The sequence below is a fragment of the Pteropus medius genome, unplaced genomic scaffold (assembly GCF_902729225.1).
Source record: "Pteropus medius unplaced genomic scaffold, Ma_sr-lr_union100, whole genome shotgun sequence".
NCBI lineage: Eukaryota > Metazoa > Chordata > Mammalia > Chiroptera > Pteropodidae > Pteropus > Pteropus medius.
The window spans coordinates 29,473,161-29,483,713 of record NW_024355205.1 but is presented as its reverse complement, the minus strand read 5'-3'; the positions used below and the strand labels follow the sequence as shown (position 1 = coordinate 29,483,713).

The 10,553-nt window shown below is 35.4% G+C and overlaps 1 protein-coding gene across 1 annotated transcript; it reads left to right on the top strand.

Moving 5' to 3' along the window:
* The first annotated feature begins 1,934 nt into the window (after positions 1-1,934).
* Positions 1,935-5,010, top strand: KRTAP21-3 (keratin associated protein 21-3). Its single transcript, XM_039857927.1, has 2 exons — positions 1,935-2,048; positions 4,778-5,010. Exons 1-2 carry the CDS (start codon positions 1,935-1,937, stop codon positions 4,895-4,897), a joined length of 234 nt encoding a protein of 77 aa, XP_039713861.1. The 3' UTR covers positions 4,898-5,010.
* Positions 5,011-10,553: the final 5,543 nt, after the last annotated feature.

Genomic DNA, 10,553 nt, shown 5'->3' with positions numbered 1-10,553 from the left:
TATATACTCTGGATACAACTATAAGCATTTTTCTGAAATATAATTTACACTTGATTTCCAATTTGTCATATTTGCATGGAACATAATATATCAGGGTAAAAGGTCAGCTATACCTATCTCCACCATCTATAATGTCTGTGTACCTGTGAGTTATCTGTAAAGAAAACCTGTGAGAGCAGGAGGGAACACCTGGGGAGGCTTTACGCAGCATGCATTTTTTGTTGTTGTTGTTGCTGTTCTCTGCTCTGTTTCCTGTATATACCTGTGGAGTCAATGTCCACCAGAACAGGTTGCTGACAAGGAAAGGAGCTTCAAACTGCAGCATAGTTGTGATTCAGGCAGGGCCCACAAAGTTGACAGTCAGCTTTTAAGCCAAATGGCAAAAAGGAGAATCAGTGCAGCTATCTATGGAAAAGTCTTCAGGCCACGGTATTTTTTTTTTTTCCCAGCAGTATTGTATGGTATGGTATTGTATTGTATTGTATTTAATTTGATTTGATTTGGTTTGATTTGATTTGATTCATTTAATTTAATTTAACAATTTAATTTAATTTAACAATTTAATTAATTTAATTTAACAATTTAATTTATTTTACTTTATTATTTTACTTTATTTTTGTTATGAGAAAATTCAGAAGATCTACTCTTAAATTTGAAGTGCACAATACGGTACTATTAACCAGAGGTGCAATGCTGTATAGCAGACCTCTAGAACTTGCTCATTTTGCATTACTGAAACTTTTTATCTATTGAACAGCAACTCCCCATTTCCCACCACCCTCCCACCATCCCTAGCCCACCATTCCACTCTCTGATTCTGAATTTAACTATTTTAAATACCACACGGAAGTGGAAGTATTTGTCCTGTGACTGGCTTTTTTCATTTAGCATAATGTCTTCCAAGTTCATCCATAGTGACAGCTTTTTTGAAAGCTGGATAACATTCCATTGTGTGCATATACTGCATTTTTTTTTTTTTATCCATTCATCCACTGATGGGCATTCAGGTTGCTTCCACATCTTGGCAATTGTGAATAATGAGGCGATGAACATGGGAGTGCAGATATTTTTTCCAAATTCTTATTTCATTACATTTGGATAAATACCAGGTCGTGAGATTGTAGGATCATCTAGTAATTCTATTTTTATGTTTTGAAGAACCTCCATGCCGCTTTCCATAGCAATGGTACCATTTTACGTTCTCACCAGCAGGGTACAGACATTCCAATTAGGGAGAGCTTTAGTAGATGATAAAATAAAATCAGGAATTAGGTTTCCTAACAACTGTGTTTTCTCAGTTTTAAATAAGCTGTTGTGATTAATGAGCAGAGCCTTCCAGAAACAAGCTATTCTGTCACCACTCCCCAGAGCTGCTTTTTTCCATGAAATGCTGGGATCTCCTGTCACAGGAAAGCCACACTACTTCTGTAACTGAATTTTAATAGAGTTTTTATGGAGTCCCTGCTGATGTCAAACTCTCCACCAAAGTGTGCTATTCAGATTGTGACAATAGGGGACCATGACCTTTGCAAATAGATGGAGAAGCAGCACAATTCCTAACATGCTACAAACATTATTATCCCCTACCACAATAGTTGAGACATCCTCCTTTGTCCATAGTGACTAAATTATGGCTTTTTTTTTTTTTTTTTTTTACGATTAACAGCAAAAGGATTGCTTTTCCAGTCATGCCAAATTATGCAACTGTTATGGATTGAATTGTGGCTCCTCAAAGATGTTCAAGTCCCAACCCCAATACCTGTAAATGTGACCTGATTTGGACATAGGATTCATGTAGATAAGCTAAGCTGAGATCATTAGGGTGGGCTTTAGTCCAATGTAACTGTTTTCTCATAAAAAGAGGAAGTTTAGACATAAACAGAGAGGGAAGACAATGTGGAGATGTAAGGAGGACACAATCTATAAGCCAGGAAATGCTTGAGGCCACCAGAAGCTGGGAGCGGGGCCTCGAACAGATTTCTCCCTCACAGCCTCAGAAGGAATCAACCTGCCGACACCTTGATGTCAGACTTCAAGCCTTGGGAGCTGTGAGATGATTGATTTCTGTTGTGTAAGCCCCCGGTTTGCTGTACTTTGTTATGGCAGCCCCAGCAGACTAACATAGCAACCTAGTGTAAAGTGCTGGATATTGTTAGAATAATTTTTTCCTCCAATTTGTCAATTGATATTATTTTCCTGAAACAAGCATAAAGTGAAGTAGTAAGGAAATGTTAATAACCAGAATATGCAAAGGAGTTTATCACTTGCATTAATTTGTCTTTTATTAGATTTAAAGAAGAAAACCTTAGAAAAATTTTTCATGTTTATTTTTTATTACAAAAGAAATATTCTATCACTGTTTTATATATATGAACTACAGAACATTTAAAGAAATTAAAATAAACCATAATTTCACTAGAGAGAATTACTTCTGTAATATTATTACTTTTGCTCTAGTCTTTTAAAAACTGTATATATGTGTACATGTATGCTTTCTGACTTTCCTGAAAAATTGTTAATTTTTCTTTATTTTAAAATGATAGGGTCATATGGCTGTAGAGGGGCTAATATGTTATTCTCACATGTATTTGACATGACATAGGCTAACATTACAATCAATGACTTACCTTTTAAAAGCACATGCAATTTCATGTTTGTGTTCGTTGTCCTGAAATATTTTTAAAAGCATAGCGTGCTACCTTTAGACAATGAAGTATTTTATTTGGACCAGAACATAAAGCAGTAATCCAAATGTAGCCTTATGAAGTAGTCAAAACGACTCCCTAGAATGACGCTTTGTAAAATGGTTTGTAAATGCTTCACGGCCCATAGCTTCAGAACACAAACAAATGTCACGAGCCTGTGGTTTCAGTCTAAGAGGCAGCCTGATAGTGCTTGTCCCATTACAAAGACCACGAGAAGATGGTGAGATCGCTTCCTTTCAGTTGATCTCTCAGAAAGAAATGTATAGAATATGTAAATGTGGTCCTTATGATTTCTAGCAATCAATAATAGTACCTGAAGGTCTAATTCTCCTTCCTTCAGAGCATGTTACACTAACACTCAACGTGGCTTACAAATATAAAGACTATAGTTATATATACTAATGATATCACAAGTCTTTATTTACTCATACAGAGTTGCCATATTTAGCAAACAGAAAAAATACAGATACTCAGTTAAATTTAAACTTTAGATAAACAGCAAATGATATTTTAATGTAAGTATTTCCCCAATCCTGCATGGGGTATACTTATACTAAGAAAAGATTATTCATTGCTATCTGAAATTCAAATTAAGTGTCCACATATTTTGTCTGGTAATCCTCATCTATCAAAGGATGCTTCTGAAACTCAGGCAACTACTTACATCCAGATAGGGTTTTAGAGACAATTTTCTGTTAGATAGTTTGTAGCAGTCAAAGAGAAAATCTGTCTCCTCTAAACATGATAATGGTTACATAGAGAAACTATATAAAGAGAATAGAAAAAGAGAGAAATTCCCATATTCTGTCTTTTTTTTCAGTGTGAAATCACCTTTTTTTGGAGGGGGCGGGAATTAAGTTTCAGGCCACCTGTTCTATATTTTATTTGTTTATAAAAGAATATTCCTTATAAGAGAAAAAAAAAAGCCTGTGAGCCATGTTGATTTTCTCTGCCTCTGCCACTCTGCCACTATTCTAATTGGTATCAATTGCTTGGGTTGATAGGTGAAAACTTTTATAAGAAATACAATACAGATTGTGTACTCTTAAGGGGTTGATTGCCCTTTTATATCAAGTGGTTAAAGTATTTATGGAAATGAGTGGTCTCACAAACAGATATAAATGAGAAAGCCCCCGGATCTATTGGATGGAAAGTTGTGTTATTTTGTAGGAGGAAGCAGTGTGCAGTAGGTGAAAAGGTATTGAGAGTAGGTTCAAGGATTCCATTTTTGTGTGACATACATGTAAGGTAAGAGCGAAGGGACAAAGCTAAAAGACTACTTGAGAAAATTCTCCCTCTGGGGTCCTGGAGAAATAATATTTACCTAATTTAGGAGATAGGGGTGGGCGAGTATGAGTTTACATATTCCGGTCTAGAGAGATGTCACTGACAATTTATAAATCATAGATGTGAAAACTAGAAATGACGTAAAGGTCTTTTGAAATATGAGGAGATAGAAATAAAATGAAGCCACACTAAAGAATTGTAAATATTGAAAATGCATTGAAACTGAAGAAAGCTAATTGAAAAAAAAAGAGAAGGAAGCGATAAGGAACCATGAGTGTGTGAGGACTTCACACTGAAGACTGAAAATCTGACGTTATTTTAAAAATAAATTAACTTTAAGTCAACCGAGAGGAAATAATGAAGACTCAAATGGCAGACTATTGGTTTAGGAGATATACCAAGCAATTTAACGTAGATCAAACTTGAGTACAAGATGTCATTAGAGGTTAGTGAAGAGAAAGGCAGTGTGTTCTTTTGCATCATGACATTTTGGTGTGTATCTTTGGAAGTCACTGGGAACATGCCTATGGAATATGCAAGTTATTTCTGAAAGGCTATGATCTATTTGAAGGAACTGAAGTCAGAGGGCTTCTTATGACATAAAATAAAATAGCAATGATTCTTTTTTTAATGTAAATTTTTTGTGGGAACAAGAAAGCAAAGTGTGATATGTGCTCTGTAGACTTTTGATTATATAGAAAGATTCCAAGGCTGTACATGATGCTGAGATTCAAGAAACTTTCTTTTCTGACCTGGCTGACTACTCCTCTCCTAATGCCACCTAGTTCAATTACTACAGAACTGTGTGTGGAAGATGGGGCTGTGGCTTCTGCTTTGGTTGTGGCTGTGGCTGTGTGTATGGTTCCCACTGCAATAATAACGATTATTATGGTTATTCTGGTTAATGACTGTATTGTTACAGATGATTCTATGATTCTTGCTTCTAAAGCATCACCATTTAGCATCCTTTATCTCTTATTTAATTCCTTGAAGATCCACTCTGTTTTAAATACCCTTAACCCTGATAGCCCTTCGCTCAAGAAAAGATGACTCATTACCTGATGAAAACCTTATTTGTCTTCACAATTCCTCTTAGTCCTGGACATCATGTGGCATCACCTAGAGACTGAAAATATGACTGATTATTTTGAAATTTGGAAAATATGAAAATTCTGTGTGTGTGAGTCACACACTTATTAAGTTGCACATAGTTTGTGATCTAGCAGTTCTGCTCCCAGGTATTTATTTAAACTAAGTTAAAATATGTTTAAAAAATCTTTTATATTTCTGCTTTCTTCTAAGAAAAATGAAACCACCAAAATCAACTACTGTCAATAGGAAAATAAATAAACTGTGACAAATTCATACAATGATACTCTACTTAACAATCAAAAGGAATCTCAAAAAATATATACATAGGGAATGAAAGAAACCATTGAAACACATATTGTAAAATTCCATTTATATAAAACTCTAGAAAGGCAAAGATGATATATGGGAATAGATATCAGAACAGTAGTGATCTTTGTGGAAGAAGTAGAATTTTCCAAAAAGGGTCATAGAAATATTTTATATTTTAATTGGTGTTATACATAATTATACATTGTCAAAACTTATGAAGATGTACATTTGAGGTGTAGGCATTTTAATGTAGGTAATTTTGCCTCAAAAATATAAAAAACATTTACAAATGTACTCAACTATCTAAAATTAGCACCAAATTTTCCCTGTATCTGTATATAAATAATCTTTCACTTAAAACACTCATGAACTTTCTCATTCAATTGGGCTCCTGTTCTGAGAAGGCCGCCCAAGGGGACATCGAGTGGTATCAGTCTTGGTCATTTGGAGGCTATGACAGTTGGTCCCAAGGCTGGAAGAGAAAGCAGGCAGAAAGATTAATGATAAAAATTACTCGCCAAACACAAGCACACTGACAAGGAAATAAAAGCCAATAATTCTATATTAAGAGATAAAAGAGTTAACCAATATTTATGTTCAAAAAGAGTCAGTGAGATTCCTGATTTTTTCTTCCGTAGGTGCAAGGAATGTGAAATGTTTGGAAATTAGGGAAAATATTAGATCCCTAAGGTTCGGATTTGGGCATAACGGCGTGGAGGTGTTGTTCTTGAGGAGGTGAGAAACGCATTCTTATACAACTATTTTACCTGCAGTTGTTTCTCCAATATTCTCATAGCCCTGCCATTTTTTTCAGGCTTCTGGTCAATGCGAACTCCTTAAAAGCCTTGCTAAACATCTTGCTTAAAATGATCCTCGTTTCTCACCCTGTTCCTTTATCCCCTCCTCATTTCCCTCCCTCCCTCCCTCTCTACTCCTTTTGTCAGGCTCTTTCTCTGTCTGTCTCTCTCACTTTCTCAATATATTATTTGAAAAAAGGGCTGTTTCAAGAGCACAGACTGTGGAGTCAACTTCCCCTCAGATTGCAACTCCATCCACTATGTGATCTGGCACAAATTATTTATTCTCTTCCTGACTCAGTTTCCATATCTGTAAATTAGAGCTTTCCTCCCTCTTAGGGTTGTTTTGAGGACTAAATTAGATAATCTACTTAAAGTGCCTCAAATGGTTGCATTTAGTAAATATTAGCTATGATAATCATTATTTACTATTAATTCTGGCTACATTTGCAACCACTATAGTCAAGAGTAAGGGTTTAGGAATTTGTAATATAAGAGTAATTCAACGAAGCAATAAACAAAGCCAAATATTTTCTTAACGATGATTTATTGCTTTTTCCTATTTTGTGTTGACATTCTAGATTTAAAAATGAAAATCCTTTGATAAACTGAGACACAGAGTATTTGTGTGGGGTAATCAGCAATTCTCCTGAGTGGGGAAAAGGTAGTCATGTTGTTTTTTTCTTTGCTAAAGAGCACAGGTTTGGGGTCCACACAGACTCACATTAGGTCCCAATGTTCTCATTTACTAGCTGTGCAAACATCAGAAGTCTTCTTAATCTCAGTAAGCCTGTTTCCATTTTCCATAAAATAAAAGTATTATATAAACACTGACCTCTGAGGATTGTTGTCATAGCTAAGATATTATAACTGAACATAGTACAAAGCTCAACGTGTAGCAGGTATACAATAACGAACGATGTTTTGTGGTTGGCAAAATGACTCCTTTTGTATGTTGTTTTGCATCACGTTTAAGGTAATCTTCAGTCTTTGCAATTTTTGAGAGGTAGCAACCTCCAATTTATGTTATCGGATTGTGTTATTGTTACTATTGCCTTGTCTCGTGCTTTTGTTGGAATTCATGGAATGCAATCTGAACTCTAGGCCTTTCCTCCATTATCATGCTAAATATCCAGATACTTAGAAGCATCTACAGAGTGATGAGATTTTAAATTTTAAAACTTAGAAATTATTTAGAGCTACTTTGGCTTTCTTTTTCACAAAATAAAACACAAAGAAATAATATGAATATTCATTTCACTTAAAAGTATAGCATCATCTTATGTTACATACATAATACATCTCAACTTATAGGCATCAGGAAGTCCTTTGGCCTCTCCTGAATTCCATTTTAGAACTTCATACTTGAGAAAATAATAACTTCAGAATTTCAACAATAAAGCAGAGTATGACCTCCTGAGGAATGGTGTTATATTGCTTGAGTGATTGTTTTCTCATAATTACCGAATGTGTTGTGTATTTTGCCATACTGTTTTCCAATTAAAATGCAACATAATGGTAAAGTCCTCTGGGAAAATGAATTCTATAGAAATGAAACAATTGGTTACTATTTGAGATTATGCACTAATGAAGATCAAAAAAATGCTCCTTTGAAACTCTAACCGTGACAATTAATTTTCACTTTCGCCATAGAAACAGTAGAGAGGTTCTTGCATTCCATTGTAGGTGGAATCCATGTAAGGTTATCTGTCTCACCTGGTCTTTTATTTGATTTTCATGTTCACTAGCAACTATTAAAATATAAAATAAAATTTTGGTCTGTAGATCTACCATCTGTAAATTAGAACATTTACTCTTCGACAACAAACAACAGCAATAATAAAAACTTCGGTTTTAAACAGAAAATATAACATTAATAGCTTATAAATGGTAACCAATTTACTAGTTTCTAGTTTCTCTTTCATCCATACTGCAGCTTCAGACACACAGCAGCGAAAACACCGCAATAAAATCTTTTCGTTGTTGATGAATCATACATATTGCACTTCTCAGGTAGGAAGCAGTATTTAACACACCATTTTCTATTGCAGTTTATGAATATTTTTTCCAATTGTATACCAAGACTAACTAAAACAAAACCATACAAAACATGTATGGTTTAGGTTATTTCCTATTAAACAATTTAATCCCACCCCTTCCATTTTCTGTTAAAGCTGTACATTCTTTTTTTCCAAGTTTCATACTAAGAAACAATACAAAACATAAATAGTTTAGGTTATCATATGTTAATCTACAGTTCATGGTATTTCTACATTAAATATTACAATAAACTCTGTGACCTCTTGGTTACGAATGTTCTTTCGATGAGGTACTGGGGAAAACATTCTGGAACCACGGTAAATAAGAATAATGGTAAACAGGATGAGACATTTCCATTCGCCATTATCTTCATTTTCCTCCTCCTCGAGTTTTTATTTTAAAGGAAAGAGCGCCTGTCTGTCTTTTTCTAAAATATACTTCCTAGTTAGATGCTTCATCAGAGGAAACATCGCATAGGCAGCACAGGGACATGTATTATGAATTTTTCTCCCTAATACACCTTAGTGGGATCCAGTTTCTTCTTTCCCTGCTATATAAGTGACCTACGACTTCCTAGCACTTCGGACCCATTGTCACCTTGCTAGGACAGACAGCCTGTTCCAGGCTCTCCAGGATTAGAAATATGAGTTTTGACCCTCTCTTCAGCTAGGGGGCAGTAAAAGTCACCCCCAAGTACAGATAGAAGACCACCTAAAACCAGGTCTCCTTAAGTACACTAAATATGAATGAAAATCAAACAACCAAAGCAAACAAACAACTGAAATTAACCCTATATTCTTTCTGAGGTCCGAGTGACTTAGTTTAAAACCTTTTTTTCCCCAAAGAATTTGTTGCTTGAAGTACAACCGCATAGAGATGCTAATTCAAACATTCTTATCCTTTCTTAAGAGCTAAGGCACTCCACAGCAGAAGTGATCTAATGACAAGCTGGCTTATGAGAACTTGGCAGAAAAGTAATTTAAAAGATATATGATAGTAGTCTTCAAATTCTCAAAAGACATTAACAAAAATAAACACATTTCAGAAGATGGCCTTGAATGTCATTTCCCCACAGCTTTCATCTTTATACAAGTCAGCGTAAATATGATAACTTGGATTATTCTGCCCAGGGCTGATCAGTTGGTTAGTGGTAGAGACATGAGGAAAAGCTATATTTTTTCTTTGCTAGTCAGGTGGGAGATTTCAGCTTCATAAAATTGCAATTAAATTAACTGGTACAAACATATGCTAAACGTTTGCACTACGTACTAGGGAAAAGAATGTGTGCAAGGCATGATACTGGTTATCCGAGAAGGCACAGTATGGTGGCAGAAGTGGATCCTGAACCCACTACTCTAATGGCAGGAGGAAATGCTAAAACCTAGAGCATTCCTCAAGGTAGGCAAACGTTCAGAAGATCATGTAGGTGTCCGGGGTCAAAGTCGTACTTGTAATAAACTATTTAATTACCTGAAAAGTTTCCTCTGCATTCTCCCTAGGAAACCTTGCAGGGCTAATTGAAGATTCAAGTGCATGGGGTCCTGGCCATCTCTAGCTTTCATTATACTTACTATTATAGATCTTTAAATAATTCTAGTGAGTCCCATCCATCAGTAAAATCTATACTCTGATTTGTTTCCTGAGAGTAATTGCACATGAATTATTATCTTCTGTATATTCTTCCTTTTGTATCTTGTTTCACACACAAAATACATCTATGTGAAGGCTGTCTAGGGCCATGATAACTGAAAGGGCTTCTGGGAGAACCCAACCAAAAGGATAAAATGCAAACTGCTCTCTGAAATTTTATGTCATGTGCTTTAATAGGTATGAATTAGGCTTTCTAACAACTAAGGCTTGCAATAAATAGAATTTTAATATTTATTTTATGTCAAGTAAAGTCTGAGACCAAATTCTCCCTTAATAAGCTAACAGGAAATTCTGTCCATGAATTTGTTATGGTTTACTTCTGTTGTTGGTGATCACGAACAACATCCTCTTTGTGCAAGTCTTTCACAGGGCTTCGAAATCCATCTGCTAAATTCTCTAGGCCAAGTATGGAGTGGGGGAATCTTTGCTGGAGCTGGGAATTCACCATAATTCTTCCGTCTTCTATGAGGCCTTGCCAACTTTTTGGGTTACCCTGGAGTGGTACCCAGGTTTCTGTTGCTAAAGGTACCCACAGACTTCCCTCCTTTTTTCTTTCAAGGGCATAAGGTGAGATGGCTCTCTGTTTTTCTTTTACTCTTTCTTCCTCAATGATATTAAAGCCCTTTACTCTCTCTCTCTTTCTAAGACACTTAGATTTAACAACAAAACAGAG

Bases quoted from the DNA above. Each gene is read 5' to 3' on its own strand.
- KRTAP21-3 (XM_039857927.1), top strand. From the start codon at position 1,935: ATGCTTGAGGCCACCAGAAGCTGGGAGCGGGGCCTCGAACAGATTTCT. The intron at 2,049-4,777 runs GTGAGATGATTG...AATGCCACCTAG, and splicing joins GACTTCAAGCCTTGGGAGCT to TTCAATTACTACAGAACTGT.